The 25537-nt window shown below is 36.8% G+C and overlaps 1 protein-coding gene across 2 annotated transcripts in view; it reads right to left on the bottom strand.

Moving 5' to 3' along the window:
* The window catches only part of vps50 (VPS50 subunit of EARP/GARPII complex), a 140988-nt gene that overhangs the window by 19822 nt on the left and 95629 nt on the right, over positions 1–25537 (bottom strand). For both annotated transcript variants that reach the window (XM_081376096.1, XM_081376097.1), the window contains one exon: positions 2637–2785. In XM_081376096.1, coding sequence (XP_081232222.1) covers positions 2637–2785 — 149 coding nt within the window. The remainder of the gene's footprint in view (positions 1–2636; positions 2786–25537) is intronic.

Below are 25537 nucleotides of genomic sequence, written 5' to 3'. Positions count from 1 at the left end.
ACATTTAATGACAAATATATTTCCTTTTAGAAACTTAAAATATCTGCCAAAATGTAGATTTTCAGTGTATTATCGTTTAAAAGTTTAGAGTTGGTGAAATATTTCTAATCTTTATGAAAAAAGTCTCTTATGTTCACTAAGGCTGCATTTATTTAATCAAATAAAAACAAAACAGAGTAAAACAATTCACTAACGCTTACTCTAAATATTACAATTTGTTACAATTACAACTGTTTTCTAGTTTATGTAATGTTTTATTCCTGTGATTTATGTTTATGTTTTATTCCTGTGATGGCAAAGCTTATTCCTATTCCAGTCTTCAGTGTCACATGATCCTTCAGAAATAATTCTAATATGCTGATTTGCTGTTCAAGAAACATTTATTATTATTATTATTATTATTATTATTAATGTTGTAAACAGTTGTGCTTTTTAATATTTTTATGGAAGCCTTAATACATTTTTTTGTCAGGATTCTCTGATGAACAGAAATGACATTTACAATGTTATAATGTCAATTTTGGTCAATTTAATGTGCCTTGCAAAATTAAAGTAAATATATATAGACACTATACTACAGAGACACTATTGACTGAAAAGTGTAAAATCTCAACTACTGTCCACAACAACAATAAAAAAACCTTATCACTGTGTGCTGATTAGCCAGCAACAATATTTTCCAACTAGAACAGGCAAAATAAATGTGCAGGTAATCAGTGAATCAAGTGCATCATGATCACAGTGGAAACAAATGACATCAGAATATGTAGCATTTATGTGAGAGCTAAAAGGCCAAAGAACCAGAGCTTGATTTTTAATTGAGTAAGTGGTCGCTTGTTTTTGTCCCATTGTTATACATTTAATAATGAGAATATCTGATTTGGAATGGGAAAGAAGGTCTCGTCTGACCATACATGTGGTGTCGATGGAATAGGGTATAATAGAAGATTCGTATAGTTACGCTTGTATAAATACAGCACCCATACAGTTTTGTCGCTTATCTTTCACACCCTCATGCCTGCTCTCTGCTCAGACTCTGAAACCTTCATAGATTATTCCATTAAGCAGGATGGGGCGCAAATAAGAGGTTGCACTGCCACTAACCTTCTCAAAAAGAGGTGTTTTTGAGTGTAGTGCATTCTGAGCATGAACATGCTCCACAAGGAGAGCCCAGATCTTTACCGCTTTGTTGACTCAATGTGGTTGAGTGGTTGTGCATCAGGAGGAAGCAGACAGCCATTCCTTCCCAAGAAGAACTTTTTTCCAGGCTTAGCCTCTGGATCTACTGATCCGTCTTCAGTCTAAGACTTTGAAAACGTTCTCCAGCACAACGCTTGGCACAAATCGAACGCCATCTGGATGCATCTAAAGCAACTATAGGGAGGATCAAACTCACTCTGTGAATTTGCAAGGGAGTATTCCCTACAGTTTCATGAAGGCTTAACATCTCGCTGAACAGTCGGTCGAACGGGAAAAAGGTCAGAATAGGAGGACTGGAAGATAAAACGTGGTTTGAAGGCCTGACGACTTGTTCTCTGGAATAATGGAGGAGATTCAGGTACAGTAGCACTCCTCAGCCCCTGCGGTGTCACATCACTTAATGAAATGAACACCCTTTCTGTTGCCAAAGCTGGTTCAGCCCACTCCTGCAGGCTCATCCGCAGGGAGAGCAAGGCTTAATGGGGTTCGCTGATTAGATAACAACCACAGTGATATGACTGATTGGTTAGACAGGCTTGGTTGAAAGGAGGTTGCTGAGGTTAGACATTCAACACCTAGCAACAATAAGCTTGATTTTTTATGTAAATGTGTTCATTTGTGTGCTTCTGCTACAGAGAAATCACACATACAGCTGGATATATGGAGCTGATACCGTCTGGATGGTTTCTCTTTTTAAATGCATTAAAATTTATTTTTGAAGAAGAAATTGGTTCTCAAATGCAGTAAAATAAACCTATTTCAAAAACATTAAAATCTCAATTAGTAAAATAACATATAATTAATTAATTATTATAAATAAATGCTGTGTGTATAAATTATATACATATAGCATTGGCCAAAAGTGATGTCCAGAAGGGATATTTGTTTTTAATGACCCAACAAGTTCAATTAAACCATTATGAGGAAAATATTTATATATTTTTTAAAATATTTTAAATATTAGAGAAGAACAAAACACTAAACCTGCTTAAGTTAGTTATCTGACAAAATTTTAAGGCAAATTAAGGCAAATTACAACTACAGGTTTTATTTTACTAATAAAAAAAAATACATAGAAAAAAAGCAGCTCACAGGAAAAAGCCTACACTGACTACAAGATAATCAGTTATTCATATTTTGTTAGTTCTCTCATTTTGGCAGGTGTTCATAATTTCTTTTCATGACAGCCTGGCCAAAAATTATGCCATGTTTCATTGCATTATCACAATCAAAACAACTACGCAACATGCTTACAAAATCTTTTGAAAGACATTCTTAATAATATTTGAAGAAAGGGTGAAGATGTCAATTTTTTAACTGTTGGCCACTACTGAACATATTTTGCACCCAGATAAAGGGTGAGTAAATAAAATGATAAAAACAACTTTCATATTATGTGGAACTGTCTTTAAGTAAGTCGGTTTACAGTAGCTTACAGTGATTCAGTGGCGACGACTCTCTCAGCCAAACCATAGAGCGTTTCACTGGCCGTCAGGATCACCAGCTGACTGAGATGAGGACTGGGAACCTTCTCCTTCCTTTCCTCAGGAGAAACATGAGGACCTGCGCTCTCCCCTCCAGTCTCCTGCAGGAACAACAACAAACATTTAGGCCGTTTTAAAACAAACTCGTGGTTCGGTTGAGGCGAGAAAGCAATCCGACCCAACGGAGCAAGCGGTATCAATATATTCATAATATGGCCAATAAGAGGACAGCTTTACTCACATGTGACTTGCATAAACACATTTTGGTACGCTTTGAAATGTTGCCTTGTGAAAGTGAACCAAACCAAGAAGAAAATGCAACATTGTAACAAATTAAGTCCCTGTTTTGGAACAATGCAAACAATCTACAGATCTAAAAATGGCCGTTTACACCTGGTATTAAGATGAGTTTTGGTCGATTGGGTCACAAGTGGACGACGCTAAATAAAATAAATGGGGTCTAAAACGTTTTGAGCTTGTCCATTTTCGACCACTTCCAGAGGTAGTCGAAAGCACAATCGACCAGATTGCTTTCGTAGTGTAAACGCTCATGTGGTCGAATGTGTTCAAACAGCCGCGAAAGACCCTTTTCCATCGTCCCTGGGCGCATTCATATGTATATTGCACAATAACCTCCCCCTCGAAGAAATTAGGACAGAAGTGGTTGAAAGTGGGCAAAAGAGATGGATTAAAACACCAGATGTAAACAGGAATGTCTTCCTCGTCTACATGTGATCCGATCGACCAAAACATCTTAATATCAGGTGTAAACGGCCCTAGACTCATCCTGCCCGAATGAAAGTAATAGGACTGAAGTTATTCCTCAAAAGAATACGGTGTCCAGACTCCAGTAAAATACTGCCAGTACTTATTTATTTAACAAACAAAATGAACAGAAGTTTAATAATATGCTTTGAATGCTTTGATTTCAGATTCAGAAATGTGCATATGTAGTGTTGGAACTGGGTTTTTCAACCAATTATTCTGAAAAATGTCTTGTTTAAAGGAAAAAGCTTTCCTTTGAAATTCTACTTGCTGGACATACAGAAACAAAATGTTCTTCTAACACTATTGTGCACCATTAAGTAAGTCATAGTCGCTTTTCATTAGCAGAAAGTGGATAACTACTTTAGAGGTTTAGAGTTACAATAAAAGTAATGAGTAAATGAGCTGTAAAATGAGACCAAACACAGTATAAAACAACAAAAACAAATATTTAATGAGGAACTGTGAGTTCTGCCACCACATGCTAATGCTTTGCTCATATGTATATCAGGATTGCACACGCTTCTGCTTTGCCATCATCCTGTACCTGCAAGAGGGGGTTGTGATGTGAAGCGTCCTTACAGTCCTTAATACCCATTTTCAAGAGTGCTTTGCTGCAAATGGCACAGGCCTACACACTCACCAAAGAAAACCATGACGTTACAGGATGAGAGCCATTAAAACCCCAAATTAACAAACCGAGCTGTGTATTTACTCACATTTACTTTAACTGAAATCCCATTTAGATGTCACATTAACACAAATACCATATAATCAAACTGTAATCACTTAATTTAAAAGGCTGCTCTAAAGAAAAATTCACTCAAAAATGAAAGTTCAGTCATTTATTCTCCTGTCATTGCAAACCTGTTTTTTCTTCCTTGATTCAGGGTTATTATTAACTAAAACTATCAAAAAAAAATTCTGTTCATTGAAATAAAAATGAAATAAAAGAAAATATAAATATGAATAATATGTTTATAATAATAATTATTAAATATGAATTATAAAAATATAAATGTAGAAATGTTGCCATAAACTGAAATGTTAAAACACTACAATTATTAACTGGAAATAAATACATACTAACTAAAAACTTGAGCTGTGTCTGAAATCACTCACTCGTTCACTAATTCCTAGCGCATGGCAGTTCAGTCCACTATAATGATTATTAATAATGATAAAAAAGGAAAGAATTACAACCAGTGTGAAATAAATGTTAAAGCAAGAATAAAAAAGATGCTAACTTCATCTCTCGGTCAAACTCGCTTGCTCCCTCTCGCAGCTTGCGTTGGATTATGGGAAATAGTGCTTCAGTGAGTGTACATAGGATGTACTCTTGAAATCAGAGTGCATTGTTGGTATAAAGGAGTTAGCGAACGCAAGGAAATGAAGTTGATAGGAAATGGGTTTCGGCACAACTTACCTAAAATTGAAATAAAAAAAATGAATAAAACCTAAATAGCAATATTAAAAATAATAAAACAAATAATAAAATGACAAAAGCACATACTAAAATGACTAACAATTCAACTAAAATGAACATAAAAAAAACTTTAAAAATAAATAAAAATGCTAATTCAAAATATTAATACAACTATAATAAAACTATAATCACAGAAATTGATTAATGTTCACTATGGAAAAGACCAATGTGAACATCCTGACTTTTTTGTGTGCATCTCTTTCTGTGATTGACGGAGTGAAGAAAATAAAGTGGTTGTGGAACAACAAGAGTAAATGATGACAGGATTTTCATTTTCAGGAGACCTATCTTTTAAATAAAAAATAGCAAACAATTCAGAGCAGGCCAAAAAAAATAAAAAAAAACCAAAACAATCTGTTCTTTAGGTGATGTGAAAACAGCTCGCATGAACCTGAGGAATCATCTCATAAAACATAAAAATTGGTTTGAGATATCACAACAGTGCAATGCAATTTGATCTTTGCCATTGCATCATTAATATTCAAAGCCTTATTTCCCAATATCCTTACACTAACCAATTCAGGCCATATGTTATTACCGCTGAAGTGCTGCCTTTGCGGATGTGTGTATTACATTCTACATGAATGAATCATACAACTTGATTTGATACAAGTGTAGACATCTCCCTGTAGAATTAAAAAGAGATCCAATCCAGTCTGCATACATCACTTACAGATTTAGAAGAGCATTCAACGTTAACTAATATATGTGTGGGTGGGGTAAGAAATTAATACTTCTATTCAGCAAGGATGTATTCAATTTATCAAAAGTGATAGTAAAGACATTGCTATTTCCAATATTTATAAAAACAGTTACCGGTTACCATAAAGAATATTAGGCAGCACAATTGTTTTCAACATTGATAATAATTAGAAATGTTACTTATGTTGCAAATCAGCATATTAGAATGATTTCTGAAGGATCATGTGACAGTGAAGACTGGAGTAATGATGCTGAAAGTTCTGGTTTTCCATCACAGGAATAAATAACATTTTATAAATACAAAATTAACAATATTACTGTACTAATAGGGCTGTGTATTGGCAAGAATCTGGCGATACGATACGTATCACGATACATGGGTCACGATTCAATATATTGCAATATATTTTGATACTGTGCATAAGGCGATATATTGGGATTTTTTTAAAGTAAAATATATAAAAAATATTTTAAAAAAGACATGATGTGCATAAAAGTCAAAGAAGTTTACTTTAGGTAAACAATTCAGTACACAGAAAATCAAACTGCCAGTTTGGGATTGTGGTTCACAGGTTCTTAGTGAGCAAATTTGTATGCTCAAGTAGGCCATAATAAAAGAAAATAGGTACATAGCCCCTGTCACAATACAAAACAACAACGTGAACTGGACGAAAATGAATGAAAGTGGATGAAAGTGAACAAAATGAATGTGTCATATATTGAAAACAAGTTTTATGTGATAAAGATTTTAAAAGAACTGGATGCGCGAATGAGGCGAACCGTGCCGCACTAAACGCCCCGTGCCGCAGGACCTCCAGACGCGCGTAAACGCGTCTTTGTATTGACTTAACATTGAAATCACTCGCGCCAGATGCTCTATTCGTGTTTGGTGTGAACGATGCACGCGATTACATTTAGAAATAGACAAGCTTTGTTTCCAAATGCACCAAGCAAAGATATCCTTTCAACTGTATAAACTTTTATAAAACCAGCCAATATAATCACAATAAACACATCCAAAATGAAATATTCAACATATATATATATATATAACAACTGCACAACGTCTAATTTGTAAACAAAATGATTTACGCACTAAATCCAGCATAAAATCCGGCACAATTTGCATATGTCTAAACTCTCAAGACAGACGTCACATCCCGAACCTCACAGCAATTGGCTGGCGACTGTGTTTTTCGCTTGATATTTGTATAAAGGAACTGCCCAACTTTTTGACACTCTCGGTCGCTCTCAACGCTTTCTCCGGTCCGCTGTCAATCCTAAAAAAAAAATCCAGTGGACACGCACCGTTATAGGCGAGCCTGGCGAGGACACTAGTGGTGTCTCAGCATAGCTATCTAGTGGTAGGGATTTAAACAACATAAACGTGAACCACTGTCTTACGGTCTTACCATGAATATTTTTGGACGTAAAAAAAAAAAATCGATATTGCGTTTTTGAAAATCGATACAGTATTGCAAAATAAAATATCGCGATACTCAAGTGTATCGATTTTTTCTTACACCCCTATGTACTAATATTATTAGTACTGTGCTTTTGATCAAATAACTACTGCCTTGGTGAGCATGAGAGAATTCTTTCATGAATATTGAAACATCTTACCGATCCCAAACTTAAACATTCCCAGCTTTTACTTTTCTTTCCAGAGAACAATATAAATTATTGGAGAGCAAATAGCAGGCAATTCAGCATCAATGAATTCTGACCTGAGTCTCTGCACTTTGGCCTAAACATGAAAGATTCTGAGGTCATTTCCTGGCCACCAATTTCACAGTGTTCAAAGCTGAAAGCAATATTGATCTTTTGTCCAGTGTAATATATTCAGAATTATATGGCCACTATATGACATTCATCCTTTCAATGAAGTCAGAAAAAATATCTTCCATAAACATATTTATGCTGAAGGATGCAAGAGAAATCTTTCATCGGATTGTACTATATATATATATATAAAAAAACACTGTCCATTGTAATCAATCTGTCCATGAAATGACCTTTAAAAGACCATAACCCAAAGGCATGAGCAGTACATGACGTCTGATGAAATGTGAAACGAAATGCCAACTACAGAGACATCTTAAACTTACACATATAAAACAGCAGGGGCCCTATCATTCCCGGTGCAATGCAGCGCCAGGCGCGATGCAAGTGTTTTTTGCTAGTTTCAGCCTGACACAGTTATGATTTTCAAGTCCTGCGCCATGTTGTTTAAATAGGAAATGCATTTGCGCCCATGGACGTGCTGGTCTGAAAACGAGGTGTGTTCAGGCGCATTGTTGGTGCGTTGCTATTTTGAGGCAAAAGAAATAGACTGTGCCATTGACCAACTGAAACCTGGTCTAAAGTCAATGGCGCAATATTTTTTTTGTTATTTAAAGAGCGCATTAGTAACGTGCACCTATAGGCAGGTCCACAATGCGCACACAGCGTACAGCAGCACACCAACATGCCAGATATTAAAAATAAAATAATTACAATGGAAAAGATTATTATTGTATACTGTACATAAAGATATGGTGGAATCCGGCTTGTCCCGTAGATGGTCTGTTCGCGTGCTTTGCACATCGCGCACAAGCAAATCCGTTTGCGCTCTGGATAAGCGTTCAATCTTTCCGCTTGCAAATTCCGTCATGTAAATAGCGAATCCACCATGGAATGAGCGCAACTTGCATTTAAAGGGAATGGGAAAAGAGACTCTAATTGGTTTATTGCACGTAAATCCCAAAACACACCCATTACTCATTAAGAAAATAGGGACAACCCTTTTAGACCACGCCGACCATTTTTCCCGTCGTTAAACTAGCAAAAGTGGATTCGGACACACCCTATATGCAATTGCACCCTGCGCTTTAGACCATGCACTTAGATCATTAAAATAGGGCCCTAAAAGTGTTCAGTCCCCTCTGACTGAGTCATGCTTTTATTTACACCATTTAATCTTGTTTGTTTTTTTGTTTTTAATGTTTTTTTGTGCTAATCAACATTGTAAACTAACGAAGAGTCTAAACAAATGCCGAATACTGCAGGAAAACCTAAATGGAGTCTCCAAGACACCAGCGAGCCAAAGTATAAAGCCAAATCTACTTAAAAACAACAATGTTAAAATGTACTGGAGTGGCCAAGTCAGAGTCCAGGTCTCAATCCACTTGAGAATTTATAGCTGGACTTGAGGAAGGAGAAAAATCTGGTTCTTCATGAGACCGGCTGAGCTTGAGCAGTTCTGCACAAAAGAATGAAGCGAAATTGCATTCTCCAGATGTGCAAAGCTGATAGGGATAGGATGTGTATGAAATCGCATACTATATAGTAGGTATTACACTTGGTTTGAATTGAAACTTTCTTCATGACTGTTAAAAAAGTATGTTCTATATAGTATGAATTCGTGTAGTAAGCAGGGCTTGACATTAACGCCCACCAACCCGCATTTTTCAATCTTTCATTTAAAAAAAAAATGCTGAGTATCCAATAACTTTGGAAAACTCCTATCCACAGTGGCTGGTGAGCAAAAAAGTTAATGTCAAGCCCTGGTAGTATGAATGAAAATTGGACCATGTTGTCATTGTAACATGACATTGTAATGATAGGTGCTTCACTTCCATTCACAAATCCTCTCCCATGGTCTCATGGGATCGTAAAGTGTCCATCGAATGCACACTTCAGAATCTACTCTACTCTGCTCACATCCTGTTTTTCGCCTACTATATAGTATGGAAGTAGGCATATTCGGACGCAACGCTGCAGTATGCACACAGACTAAATATTACATCTGATACATTCCAACTTGATACTTCTGAAAATGTTGTGATTAATATTTTTTTCTCCCTCTTTGACATGAAAGAATATTTTCTGTATTGATCAAGTGCCTAAATATATCCTGTATGATTAAATGAAACAAAAACTTCCAGGGGAGTGAATACTTTTTATAGTCGCTGAATATTCTTAAAATAGAAGCTCTCTGAAAATAATATAAAAGCAGACATGTAACCCTCAAACATCCAAGTCACATCACACATTTTTCCTCCAACATACTAGTTTTCAGCACAGCCAGTTCCCTGCGGGTAATGTCATATAGTGATTGTTTTGCTGGAAACCTGCAGAAAGCGCTCTCTGATTTTGGCCTTTTCTTCCCTGCAGAGTTTTTCTGGCGGAGCAGTTTGAGTTCCTTCAGCCTCATCTCGACACCATGATGCCTTCAGCCAAGAAGCCCTTCCTCCAGCAGTTCTACTCACAGGTCTGTTTATGGCCCTGACCTTTCCACTCTCTCCTTTTCAGAGTCTTTTCAATCTCCCTCCTGTCTGATGCAGGATCCTCTAGAGTCTTTAAAATGTGTAACTTCTGTTATAAGACACAAAATGACTATTGATGAGCTCTGCTGTCTGTGTGATCGGACGGTGTGGAGTGTTTGACATAAATCACCCAGCAATGGGCTATAACAATATTAGGTGATATGAAGTGTAATATACTACAGTGCCTTGTAGAAGTTTATTCAATTTGTGCTCTGTGATATGTCAAACTAAAACAATAATAGTGCACCATTTCCTTAAGTGTATTCTTTTATGAAGGCAAGCGAGAGATTCTGAAGCCAGCTGGAAGACCAAAGATTTATCTTTCTGGAAATCAGACTAAATGATGTGTGGTGTAAGCCAAACACATCAGGAACATGCCATTGGCACTGTGATGTCAGGATGTTTCCCTGTGGCAGGACCTGGGCGATTTGTGAAGATTAAGGTTTTGGTTGAGGTTATGACCAAAATATAAGCAATATAGTTTTTGCTTGTTGAATAACAATTTGTATTTTTGAATAATATACTGAATTACATAATTTACAAATGAAAGATCTAATTGAACTACAGTCTCTTTTGATTTAAAACATGATGGCCGCAGACCAAAAGATAAGATTATTCATAACAAATGTTAACTCTGGCATAAGTGCAAAAACAGCTGCTTCACATTGAACAGCCTAGTAATAAACCATAAAAGGACCAGAAAAAAAAAAACAGAGAAATAAAAACACTACAAAAGGACTTTAGATTGATTCAAACTGCCTACCTGGAAATGCAAACAGTGTTTACATGATAAAACTTGCACCTTTTAATTTTCACATCCCACTCGGCTTATTGATATTCCTCCATGCTACTTTATCGCTCTCCCGTGCAAATAATTTAAAGCTGCCCAGCCTGCTGAAACTAGGTTTATCTGTGTACTGAGGTATAAAAGATACTGGCTGACAGATTATGCTGTTGCAGCCGTATAAACCGTCATACCATTCAGTCCTAGTAGAAGATAAAATGAATGCAAAATACAGGAAAGACCTGGAGGAAATCCCACAGGAACACCTGATAGAGTCTGAAAGACACCTGCGACTTGGGAGAAGATTCGTTTTTTAGCAAGACAATGACCCCAAGCATTCAGCCAAAGCTACACAGCCAATGCCGTAAAAAGTCAAGTCAGAGTCTGGATCACAATCCAAATGAGAACAAATTGTACAGCAAGACGGTTGTTGTACTACTCCTCCCTTTTAAATCGTACTGGCTATATGCAAATGCAGTCAAGCTTTCAGGGCATTGTGAATATGTAAACAGTAAACAGTAGCCAAAAAAAAAAAAAAAATGCATCAAACTATTGCTGAATGGCATCTGAGGTTAACGCTATCCATTGAGATCAAGTGTAATGAGGTTACGATTAACATTCTGTTCCTGTTAGAATAAACATGAGAGGATAATGGGATTACTAGGCTTAATACCACGCATACATTGGAGATGAAAGATTACTGCCATAAGTTCTCTGAAGATACAAACTGAAATTACAAATGTGCTTAAAAATACTATTTCAGCCATTAAATTCATTGCACATTAGAGGTGTTGTGCTGATAATGACCCATAGGATAAACAGCTCTGTGAGGAAGCTAATAGAAAAAAAAAAAATCTCCCTAAATGACAAATGTGTACAAATAAAAAGTGACTGCACTATGAGGGCAGAACAGTCGTTGTTAGTTACATTAAGATTCTGCAGGTAAGATCTGATGGTGACACTGGTGTGCTCTAGACAAAACATGATGGGTTACAATGTAAAAAGACCGTTTTCTATTTGATATACTAAAACGCAGTTTATTACTGTGATCAAAGCTGAATTTTCAGCATCATTACTCCAGTCTTCAGTGTCACATGATTCTTCAGAAATCATTCTAATTACTATAAATTTTGAAAACAGACTTAATATTTTAGTGAAGACTGATATATTTGTTAAGGATTCTATAAATAGAAAGTTCAAAAGAACAGCATTTATGTAAAATAGAATGTCGATATAATAAATGTCTTTAGTGTCACTTTTCGTTAATTTAATGCATCCTTGCTGAATAAATGTCTTTCTTATAGAAGCTTGTTTCCGTCACTGAATAAAACTATTTAAAAGATAATTGCGACTTTTTATCTCACAATTCGGACTTTTTTTCTTGCCATTGTGAGTTTAAATCTTGCAATTGCGAGTTATAAAGTATAATTCCGAGGTAAAAAATACGGACTTTTAGCGACTTTAGCAAAAATAGCGACTTTATATCTCACAATGCTGATTTAAAACTCGCAATTGCATGTTATAAAGTCAGAATTGCGAGATATATCTAAATTCTTAATTATTTAATAGACTAAATATCTAATAGACTAAATTCTGAGAATTCTCTAATGTCATTCTGAGAATGGTCTAAAATAGTCTGAATATACAACGCATTCTCATCCTTGGGCGTCATATACTGACGCTTTTGACATTTTGTCGACATAGAACGCACATGGCAGCCTTTAGCGTCAATATGAGACGCACAGAGCTTTGTTCGGTTATGGGTAGGTTTAGGTCTGGTGTAGGGTTAGGGTTAGACCCTTAGGAGGCGCCTTCTGGTCCATTTCTATCTGCGTCTCATATTGACGCTAAAGGGTGCCATGTGCGTTCGATGTAGACGAAATGTCAAAAGCGTCAATATATGACGCCCTAGGATGAGAACGGGCTGGAAAATACTTAAGATGGGTGTACCGTATAGTGACTCGGATAAGACAAAAACACTGTTTGGAAGATGGTTCATGACGTACTCGCTCATTATATAAAAAAATAAAATAAAAAAAAGTTACATAGTCTACCTTCAACTGATTTTGAAAGTCTGAGCCAAAATAAAACAGCACTAGCTTTGGTAATGTGCACATCATGGCAAAAACAAAGTTAGAACAACTGAAAAAGGTTTAAACGTTTACAATTCATGATCATCCTATTAAACTGATCCTGATATGAAATTTCACAGTTTTTTTTTGGTTCTGCAGAATATCTGCCTTGGGGAAGTTAACATTATAGCACACAAAGTTTTCTTTCGGAAGAGCTATGCATGACTAACTGCAAGGATCCGCAAAGGTATATGGCTTAAAATTACGTTACTACAAAACAGGAAATAAATTTGGCAGATGAGCCTGCATACAAATGCTCATTATCTGCATATGAATATAATTTTGTAGACTTTGGCGGCTTAGCATCCCATTTAGAATCCCTTCTGCTTTAAGTCAGAGCATTAACTCTGAAAACAAGTATTTCATGCAAATCACAGTTATAAAGGACACTAAGCTAAAGAAGATATCACAAAAACTACAGGTTAAAGCTGGAGCATAAAACACAATTGGTGAAATAACATTAATTATACTGTACAATAAAAGAAACAGTTACAAGTCTTAGCCTCATGTTGGTAGCATGAATAATCTGTAAGACAAAGTGCACGACACTTTTCTCTGAACTTGTCTTTTTAAAAAAGCTGCAGTTTACAGAAACAATGACAGCCGTACCATATATCTATAGTCATTTTAGCCTCACCTTTAAATCATAACCTGGAAAACAGAGATAAAAGGAATCCCGTTCTCCATCTGTAGCATCTACATTTGTCTGCCAAAAGACCAAAGGCACAACAGCAAAGACAAGGCAAAATCAGGCAACTTTGCATGCAGGTGTAATAAGTTTGTAAACCTTCCAAGAGTCATGTTAAATATTTTGGAATTCTCTTATTCTGAGCATTTAAAATTCTGTTAAATTCTTTTCTGTTGTAACTGACCGTTTACTGTATCACAGATGCTGTCGATAAAGGCTGTTTTTAACCTTGAACATTGCTTCAAACAATCTGTCAAATGAATTAAACGTTAAAGGACCTCAATGCAAATCAAACTTCTTTAGCAACCCAGTGCTAAAAACGCCAGTGGTTAACAGCTGGTGGAGAGCGTAATCTTTGTAAGATGGACTAGGAGTCGAAGCCTACCATGATTTTTTTGCTCCATCAATCTGAATGCGATACAATGCGCCAGGCTTCATAATTGTCATCTTATCGGGCGCTAAAGCTACCGTCTAAAATATGAAGGGAAAAGGTTCCAAAGCCCCCCAAAAAAGTCAATATCTCATCTTGAAACGGAGACTCTTTTCTGTGAATTTTGATTCACTGCAAATAAACTGAAGGCTAAAGCAGTGCTACACCCAGAGTTCGGGCTTGGGCTTTATTAAAAATGAAAAGAAAAGAGAGAGAGAGAAATGGAATCTGATAACACGCAACTCCAAAACCAGAGCAACGGCCTAGCATCGCCACAGCCTCAGAATGCTTAAATCTAATCTGCTTCTAGAAAGGGAACAAAAGACCAAGAGTGGGAATGGTAAGGAAAAATCCATTTCATTGTGAACATAGCAGAATTTAATTACAAAGCCCTCACAGCTGAATATGAGTGGCCTCAAATGTAATGAATCGCTATCTTAATGCACAAAATAACAATGAAAAACAAAGAAAAAGGCACATTTTTATAAAATGCAATCCTGAAAGACAAGGTGATATTTCGGTGTTGCTGTTGATAAACACTGTTGATAAAACATTGAGCAGCTTATTAACAAAAGAGAGTAGATAATGCGCATCTAATTACAATCCCCAGCATTTAAAATGGTTATGCGCAATCATTCATTGGTGATCAACCGAGAGCCAACTGCTGACCCAAGCACATTCATAATAACTCACAGCACATTTAATTGATGCACACTTCATCAAGTGCTTTAACAAAATGAACACACAAAATACATATTCAATCAAGCATTATGCAAAAGCTCAAAACGTCTGGGGTTCTGACGTTAACATATTTAAAATATTGATTGACAAACCCAACGAGGGAATAGACGGTTAATTAATGGGGACCAAAACAAATGAAATCTCTTGACACGAGCCCATTTGATCATATTTCCATATGCATTTATGCCTCTAAGGTATCTAACCTGGACTTTTGGGAAAGTACAGGAAGCTGCAAACTAAATATTATCCCTTTGATGATTTATGCTTTTTAGGGCAACAATGTATCAATGAAGCCACAAACTGTAAATCCGATTTTTGCACTGTGCAGAGAAACTCAGTCTCAGTCAGTCACTTTAAATGAGCGCAAAACACATTTCTATGTAAATAAAAACATTCACTGTTTTTTCACTGTTATGAACCAATAGTATCTGCATTTCAATAACATAGCAGAGCGTCCTATCAGCAAACAAGCAAATTAAGGTCACTGTTCTGGTTAAACTTCAAACGCTTCATGGAACATGTGCATACATGTCAATCAAACAGAGCACAACAGAAAGGGCTCACAATATTTGTTTTTATACACCAAATTTTGTTTTACATGGTGTAACTGCAATGGGATAAAAAAATAAAGAAAAATAATGTGATCGTGATATGTTCACTGGCGCATTATTATGTTGAATGTTATTAAGTTGAGCATTTCTTCAGCTTCAGAAAATTCCAAGAAAACAATTTTTTTTCTTTTTGTTATGGAAAATGTATAACATATCTGCATCAATTATTGTGCTACATTTTTAAATGGCGTTCACAGTATGTATAGTGTGTATAGCAGTATAACTTTAAGGGCCCTATTTTAACGATCTGAAACGCAAGTATCAAACGCGAAACGCAAGTAACTTTATGGGCGGATCTCGCTATTATACCGGCGGGATAAATGACTCTTGCGTCCGACGCAAATCTAAAATGGGTTGGTCTGAAGTAGCTACATTACTCATAGGTGTGGTTTGGGCGTAACGTGAAATAAACCAATCAGAGCGTCATCTCACATTCCCTTTAAGAGCAGGCGCGCTTGTTCCACGGCGGATTGCTATTATAACGGCGGATTTGCCAGGCGCTCTCCAGGAGCGGTTCACAGCCGAGGAGACCGATGTTCTCGTCAGGGCCGTAAAAGACAGAGAAGTGACATTGTATGGGGATTGGAGAAACCCACCCAAATTAGATTCGGTTAAATAGGCGTATAATAATTTGGGTAAATGTGTAAGCTAGATTTTTGCCTATTTTTTCACATCTTCATGGACACCACAATGATTTCCCTCGTGTGGAATATTTTTCCTTGTAATTATGTATGGTTTTCAAAAATGGGAACTGCTGCGTCTGTGTGTAGATGAGAGAAGCAAAGTGTATGCGTGTTGTGCACACAGTACATTATAGCCAAGTATGCGCCCTTAAAATAGCATCTGAATAACGCGCCACTGACTTTAGACTTGGTTTTTCCTGGTCTGTGGCGGAATTGTTTTCTGAAAGTGCAAAATAGCACCAGGGAACGTTTGCGCCGGAACACGGCTCCTCTTTTCGCTGAACCACCACAATATAATAATATTTTAAATAATAAAATATTATTTATTTGTATTTGGGATAAATAAAATGCTAGCTGTGGAATTTGCCTTACCAGAAGGAAAGAAACCACCATCATTGTCATGCAATTAAAAAAACAAATACATCATTTGAAGTGTGGCGGAATGCAGAAAAAGAATACCACAAATGACGGAATTCTCCAGTGATTCATATACTGTGTGTGTTCACTGCTGTACTATATTAAAAGACAAATTATATAAACTGGTAAAAGTGTGAAAAGTATGTTTTAAAAAAGGCCACAAGTGCCCATAGTTGAAGAAATTCATAGGAAGGAACTCCTACTAGTTAACCTCTTACTTTTACAAATCACTTTAACAGCTTTCCAAGCCAAATCTGGTACTCAAACTGCATATTACCACTGTTAAAGTACCCTGAATCGGTCTGCTCATTACAGCCTTTTCCAAGGCAAAATCAGACGAAATCTGCCAGACTTTCTTCAAGCAATTTCTTTAAACCTCCCTCACCCGTTTCACCCGCTAACAGCCCCCATATGATATCTCTCCAACTGTTTCTCACACAGAGTGCTATGCTTCCTTTAGCCCCAGCTGACCCCCTTCTCTACTCTTCATTAAGTCCATCGCTGTTGAGCTACCATCCCATGTCCTCCCCTCATGCCTGTGTGGGTGTACGCCAGAGCATTTTCACACCAATTAACTCCCTGTCTTTGTGTGTGTGCCCTTCTCTCGACTGGTAACAGAGAGAACAGAGAGCTCAGCCAGTAGGTCCCATCCCTGTGTCTGGCTGTCACTTTAGTTTATCGCGAAGCCCAAATGGCTGTTATTTGCTTGATTAACTAAAGTCCGATCCAAACAGGTGGCACTCGAAACCAATAAACTAGACCAAGCGGTCTGATTTTGTCAATCTCAGATGCCTTGTTTGGGGAAAAACGGTAATTGTAGACACAAACAGAGCCCCATCTTTGTATTAGACATTTCACAAGGGTGTAGGTGTGCCTGAATTTCATCTCACCAATAGTACAGACATATAAATAAACAACCCCTTACAAACCTGAAAGGATATATCCAGCACATTAACTTCCAGGAAATCCAATATTTATTGAGATGGTCATGTGACTTTATCTTAATAATTATGAGATAAAATGTGAAAGATTTTTCTCTTTTCAACACACAAACATGAGACCTAAGCAGTTACATATTATGCATTCACAAACATCAGAATGCATCATATGATGATCAATAATCCTTATTACATGACTCTCTAGAATACTTGTATCTGATTGGTCAGTCACAGCATTTTGTGGTCAAATATTTGTGTATACCACTAGACTGTCCATTTTATAGGGAAAAAATATATATTTCAATCAGTAAAACATTTTTTTAAATATGTGCAAGCTTTTGTAAAATTAATTAATCTTTTTTTCTCAAATTGAGTATCAAGCATATCAAATATTTCTTAAAATATATCATTTACTTATTTTGGCTTTAGCACAACAAATAAAAGCTAATAATTTAATTTGCAAACAACATATTGTCCTTATAATGTTTACTGTTTATCATAACCCATACATGTGTCTATGCATGACAAATACAAAAAATATTTATTTGTATAGGAATGAGCCCTCACAAGGGGGATCTTTTTCTCAAATGTGATGGTGTTCGCTTCCATTATTAGAAAACGTATTAATTCTGTGGTCTCATCCTTGTCACAAGATAATTTCACCTTAAATGAATATTGAATGTTCATTTATTTTCTTATTTTGTAAGTAGGCACTTTTCGCCCTGATCACCCTCTAAGGGTTTATTTTGTGATAATGACTGCCTTACTTAACTGTTAACGAAGTGTGAAAAGCAGTTTAGATAATTATTGTTCATAAATTCAAAATGCAGGGTTGGGTCGTTGTAAATATCTGTAGTCACACCGCTTCATAAAATTAGGCAGACATCTGTGCCACAAACAAACTTTATAATTTTACCATTACTCTTATAAATAAACTCACTGGAGTGGATAAACCAATGCTTATAGAAGAACATTTCCAGGCTAACAGCTCACAAATTACATCTTAATATAAATTAAAATAGTAGCTTTGGGTATTTGTCACATCTTTAGCAAACATGGCTCTACTGGTATGCAATTACTCTAGCTTTAAAATTGAAGAAATGTCTGGAAATGTTGGTCCTGTGACATTCTCATTTTCTCGAGCTGATAACATTTCTGTCCTTTGCCCTTTCAGTGAGACACTGTGCTTATTTTAGAAATAACTGAGAATGACAAATACAGTGAGACAAATCGCTACTTTCCATGACACCACTACTACTAAGCTGTTTCTACAAAACAAGAGCATGTGCTGGATGTTGCCAACACCGTACTACATACTTCTGCGGTACATCCTCAAAGCCTTGGCTTTGTAAAATTGTCTGTGGCTATGATGCCATTTAAGGCTTTATACCCACAAAATTGTTCTTAATCCTCCTGGCTTCGAGGTCTAGCATCATAATGGTATCTGCAAAAATATAGTGTACTTCGCACAAGGATCCGCTGGAAGCGCAACCTATGACTGCTATTGTTGGAACTTGCCTGTATTGTCGAAGCTGATATGCTACAAGTGTGACCCACTAGGGTTTTAAATAATCTGATGACGGATTCATTACTTATAATGAGGTTACAAAACATCCACCTTGACACTGAGACAAACATGTTAGGGAATGCATTATATTCTAAGAATAAACCCAAATCTATGCACCTTAGTATCTATGATAATGACACTTATTTTTAAACAATCTTTCTAGTCATTATACACATGCATACGTGTTTGGTATTGAAAAACGTCTTGGCTCTGTAAAGTCAAATTAAACAGATGGTGTTCCCAAGATACCCCGTTCATAATGGGTTGTTCTTCTTGCAAGTATGTTACAATGCAATGGCTCCAATATTACTTGATTCTTCACTCTCAAGGGTTTCTGTGAGAAACAGGGCAGAAATGTCAGTTGGCAATTACTGTCTAATGTATTTCTTTGCTCATTTTTCTTCCTCTCCTAATTTTCCAAATTCGTTTCTCATTAGACGGGTGTCAAACAGAATTAGAGACCTCATTTGCATGTGTTGTGCCAGTCCGCAGCTCTGCTTGTCCCTGCGTTAGAATCTCTTAAATGTCCATTTCTTAAGTATTAATTTAATTTACAGGATGGGATCTCAAAGAAAAAGACAGCTCTGTTGCTTCATTGGGAAGAGGGAAATCAAATAAACAGCCTCTGGGGCTCATAAAGGTGCTTCTTTGAAATAGCAAAGATAAATTGAAATCATCGCATTTCAATTGAGGAAAAGTCACAGGCAATTCAATAGATGCGTTTCCAATACAGATTTGCGCAAAACTCTTGTGATTTTTTCTAAATGTCGACAAAAAACTATTGCGAAATGACGCCGTTTCCATTAACTGATGTTACAGTATGCGACTAAAACTTCATTTTTTCCTCTCTTGATAAGTCATTCCAAAAATCATAGCAATGGACATTGGTAGGTTTATGTATCTCAGCCACCGCACTGGCCATTTTTATTAATCAAAGGAGACGTATGTGTGTTATCCAATCATTAATGGCAAGGAAAGACCCTTAGCCTATACTTGAGAGCGCCACATATGAGGTGTTTCTGGGTGTTTCTCCCTCATTTCTGCTTTAAGGTCTTGATTGTGGCATTTCTTTGAGGTTTAGAATCCATTATTCCTGTGATTCTTCTGTCTTTTATGAATTTAATAGAGAACTCTGTCTCGTATTTTGTCCAAACATACCACGTCATCTACGTCATCTACGTCAGGTGATCTGTAAATGCGCAAAAACTATTTCCATTGCAGTTTTGCCAAATATTTCTTTTTTTAATTGCCTGAAAAACCACCTCATGCGAGCGTAACAACTTTTTTGCAATAAATGGGACTTTTTACGAAATTTACTTGTTTCCATTGGGCGTATTTTTAATTCGCAATTTCAATTTGCGCAATTTGAAGGGTAATGGAAACACGGCTGCAGTCCATTTAGTGCACAAGCTGATGTACTTTCTAAGGGCTCATCCTAAGCAGCCATCATGCCAGTCTGTGACATGAGCCAAGTCACAGTGTGCCAACTCTCACAATCCAACCACAGGCTTAAGGTTAACCGCCAAGCTGTTGAATAAAACAGAGCCATGGCAGACGACAGACTGCCAAAACCTCTGCGACCAGAGGAGGAATGCGCCTCAACGGCATAAAGAAGTGCTAATTTTTATCGGATTTCAAAATGAACCAGATCAGGACTGATGCCACAACGCAAAAATCTTATTAGAACAGTTCTTGTTGTGTAATTTCTCTAATCTATTTTCTAAAGACAAGAAGAAAAAGGGTTTTCTGCAGCATCTTGTCTGCATGCATTCTAAGACAACTGAAATTGATGCTTGTAGGAAGGTCTATGGCTGGAGTCCAAGTAACCAAAAAAATAAATAAATTGATGGCAAGGATTCAAATAAAACCTTTTTTCCACGCTACATACAATGTTGCTGAAAAGAACAGAAGTTACCAACACTGAAGCACAAAAGGATATGCGGTAACACACACACCTGAAGCCAGTTGTATAAAATTAGCCACTATGTCAAGACTTTGGCTGAATCCGAACTCTCCCCCATACCCTCAAATAGGGCGTTATTTGTAGCAGTCTGTGGTGGTGTCCGAAACCATAGTGGACGTTACTGAGTGCACTTATTCAATCCCATTGCACTGCAATAATGAGTGTGCAACCGATGTACACCCAATTGCTGTCCGAGTTCGCTCACTCCTTTTCATTCACTCCTTCAAGTGAACAGTATTAGTGGATTAACGTAGGGAATAGGGAATGAGGGTTTATGGGGCGATTTCGGATTCAGCCTGTGTCTTAAGAACTAGCTTGACCGACTAACAGTTAGATAAGAGGTCAGTCAGTCTTACTCTTCCAGTTCAAATTAAACCTATCTATCTTTTTAGATAATGACGTTAAAAGTCAGGATTAGATGACTAACTGGTCCAAGCGGTTTATGTAACCGTTCAATGAACCGGCCACAAACATAAGTATTTGTGTGTGGTAATAAAAAATGAAAAAACAGTTTACAGAGAGCTTGGAAGAACAGATGACTGAGGGACTGGATGGAATCACTGGAGAAAGATAATCACAAAACTGCAGAGGGCTCGAGGGAGAATTCACTATCAGATCTGAAACAGAAGCCTTCAGCACTGCCCAGTGGACACATCACTACTCACTCTCTCTCTCTCTCTCACACACACACACACACACACACACACACACACACACACACACACACACACACACACACACACACACACACACACACACACACACACACACACACACACACACACACACACACACACACACACAGATCTACAGTATGTGCAAACAAAGACAGGTAAATACACACTCTTTGTCTCAGGCTCTCCTGAAGTAAAAACCCATGATTTTGAAGAGAAGAAACTGCTAGCATGTAAACCAGATAGACAGACAGACAATTGATAGAATGATAGATAGAAAGATAGATAGAGTGATAGAACAGACAGACAGACAGATAGATAGAACGATAGAGTGATAGAACAGATAGACAGACAGACAGACAATTGATAGAATGATAGATAGAAAGATAGAGTGATAGAACAGATAGACAGACAGACAGACAGACAGACAGACAGACAGACAGACAGACAGACAGACAAATGATAGAACGATAGATAGAATGATAGATAGAGTGATAGAACAGACAGACAGACAGACAGATAGATAGAACGATAGATAGAGTGATAGAACAGATAGACAGACAGACAGACAGACAGACAGACAGACAGACAATTGATAGAATGATAGATAGAATGATAGATAGATAGACAGACAGACAGACAGACAGACAATTGATAGAATGATAGATAGAGTGATAGAACAGATAGACAGACAGACAGACAGACAATTGATAGAACGATAGATAGAATGATAGAGTGATAAAGTGATAAAACAGACAGACAGATAGATTGATAGATAGATAGATAGATAGATAGATAGATAGATAGATAGATAGATAGATAGATAGATAGATAGATAGATAGATAGATAGATAGATAGAGTGATAGAACAGACAGACAGACAAGACAGACAGACAGATAGATAGAACGATAGATACAGTGATAGAACAGACAGATAGACAGACAGAAAAAAGAGATAAAAAGACAGAGCTGAGTATCACCATCACAAAGACCAGCTTGTCAATGTAATGAAAAGATCGAAAGTTGGCAGATGTGTGAACCTGAAGTCCAAAAGAACAAAAGATCCAAAGAACAAAAGCCATTATAAAAGAGCCGCAATAATGGGTTCATAAATGAGGTCTCGTCCACCTTGTTCGTGTGCGTGGCATGAATACTGTATGTTGCACACTCGAAAATAACATACCTTTGACAAAACTTGCAAAGATGCTGGTGCCTAAACAATGAGTTTTATTTTCTACAATAATTGACGAAGATGACCTAGATTTGACTAATTTAGACACCTTGCTCATCTTTATAATAATGATTTGCATATGGTAAAAAAACCTCAAGCTGTCTATAATTACATAAAAAGAGGCTAAGCTTTTACAAGGCAGAGGGTGAATCTAAGGTAATAAAATATTTATCAGGCCGTACAAAAATAGCACAGTACATGTGGGGGCGGAGCCTAGCGGCTTTCCCTCTAGACATTTTTATTCTTTTTTTTTTTTTTTCATACTATCCAAGAAAAGCAGAGATTGGATCTCACAGGAGGTCTGGTCTTGCAAAAGAGGTGATAATGTTTAAAGAGCTTTTAATTCTGCAGAGTGATATCATTATATCTGCGCTGGAAAGCAGGCCACAGTAGGTGTACGTACCCATGGGAAAAACCCTTCAATCGCTGTCTGCTACAGTGTGTTACTGTGCTTTACTTCTATAATTCTCAAAGTTCTCACCTATGTCAGATGTGCATCTCACGTAATATAGAAGCTGGCAAGGTATCTTCCCCATCTGGGGTGCTAAATGATCTGTGAATTCAAATTTCCAGCTTCGCCTCTGATTGCTGACAAGAGTTATATACAAAGAACGGACCACTGATACCTTATTAAGAAGAAACATGAAATGAAATATGACACGAACAAAATAAGGCTATAAGGGATAGAAGTTATTGATCGTTCAGTCAAATAAATATTTCCAGTAGAAAAACTACTGGACCTTAAAGGGATAGTTCACCCCCCCAAAAAAATAAACATCACTCTGTCATAATTTGCTCACCCTCCTGTTGTTCCAAACTTTTATGACTTTCTTCTGTGGAACACAAAAGAAGAATCGTAATTCTTCTTTTGAAAGAATCGAGATCAATGCGGTTTTGGACCCCACTGACTTTTATTGTATGGACAAAAACAGCTAAAACATTCTTCAAAATATCCTTCATATAAGTTGTCATACAGGTTTGGAGCAACATTGGGGGCGAGTGAATTATGACAAAATGTTCATATTTGGGTGAACTATCCCTTTAAGGCACACAGCCAGTGCAAGAAGTGCAAAAAATGTTTGCTTTTCACTGGTGAAGTATCCTCAAATGTACAGCTTTGTACCTTGTCAACACCTAAAGGGTTAAATATTAGTATCTTAAATTACTAATATGCAGAATTTTCAGGAGCACAGAAACTTATCAGCACTGCCCCACGGTTATTATTAATAAAATAGCTGCACTGCTGATGCACTACATTATATTCCTCAGCAATGAGGGGGTAAACATCGCTGTTTTTAAAGTTTTTGAAATGCGTAGCTTCATTAGTATAAAGATGCTGCACAGACGCAGGTAATTCACACACGCATCTCTCTCATTCTCTCATTATTTAATTCAAATAAATGCTATAATTCATTTATTCAAATAAATGTAATCATACCACACTACTTTATTCTGATTTAAAAAGGGCAGAATGATACATCTAACGGGCCATATCTGATGAAAATAACTGCAATTTTTTACCCTTCTGGTCAAACATCAATAACAGATTTGATTTCTCAATGCTGGCAAATGACCATGGTATTAGCGGGATAATCCATGGCAAGCTGTGCATTAAATGATTTGAGTTTAAGTCGGGTGTTTCCTTGCCTCCGCGGTGTCCGTTAAAATTTGTTTAATGCACATCTAGTTGTGGATTATCCCCTACTTAACAAATATGACCTTACTGCAACGTGTTAACAGAAAACTTTTAAAGCAGTGCTTTTGGGAATATGAAATGCGTAGCCATAATAAATCATCGTCATAAACCTAGAATAATCTTAAACACCTGCCTGTATCTCCAGCCAAAAAACGATTGCTCTCATGACTCTTCAGGCCATCAATTCTCGACACCATCACAGACACCTGAGGACATGCCAGGCCCATTGGGATAAGTGATGGTGTCGCTTGATATGTGATCCAAGAGGTGCCAAATGTCTGGGAGCTGATCTCTGATATATCCTGACAGCCCATGGGATCACAGTAGAAATGCAGAAACTTCCCATTGATGACCAAATAAATGATGGGGACACATGTTGTGTCTTAATCAGTAAACTGTAGTCTTAATTCACTGCTTGTGAAACATATTACAACAGTTGTTAGAGGATGGGCGTAGAAAAACCTACCATACATAAGGCATAAACAGATGGATACGCAAGTGTTTTTAAAGACCTAAAGTCCTGTGTATTTTCTTTTAAGGAGACTATCTATACAGACAGCAATTTATAAACAATTTATTCCTGTGATGGCAAAGCTGATCAGCATCATTACACTAGTCTTCAGTGTCACATAATCCATCAGAAATCATTCATTATGTTGATTTGGGGCTCAAGTAACATATCCTAGTATTATCAATATTGAAGTTTTGCTGTTTAATGTGTATATATAAAAAATCATACTTGACAACAAATGGTGTACAAAATAATGTCAGACATAGCATGTCATCCAGAGTGTAGTGACAATGACAGTCACTGCTGTGACTGCTGTCAACTATCCATTTAAAAAAAAAAAAACTTTTATTTTGGCTCTGTTTGCTAAAATGAATAGAAATTTCTTGCTGAGCTAATCAGAAAATAGATTTGGGAGTGCCTCACCTACAGAAAGATACCCGTAAAGCTGCCTCAAAATGCAGCCAAAACTAAATGCAATTTCAGACTTGGAATGCTCTTACGATGACTAAAAATGCTCTCTAGGTAGG

The sequence above is a fragment of the Scardinius erythrophthalmus genome, assembly GCF_964197995.2.
Source record: "Scardinius erythrophthalmus genome assembly, chromosome: 10".
Lineage (NCBI taxonomy): Eukaryota > Metazoa > Chordata > Actinopteri > Cypriniformes > Leuciscidae > Scardinius > Scardinius erythrophthalmus.
The sequence above is the reverse complement of the archived record's forward strand: the minus strand, read 5'-3'. Positions and strand labels throughout refer to the sequence as shown.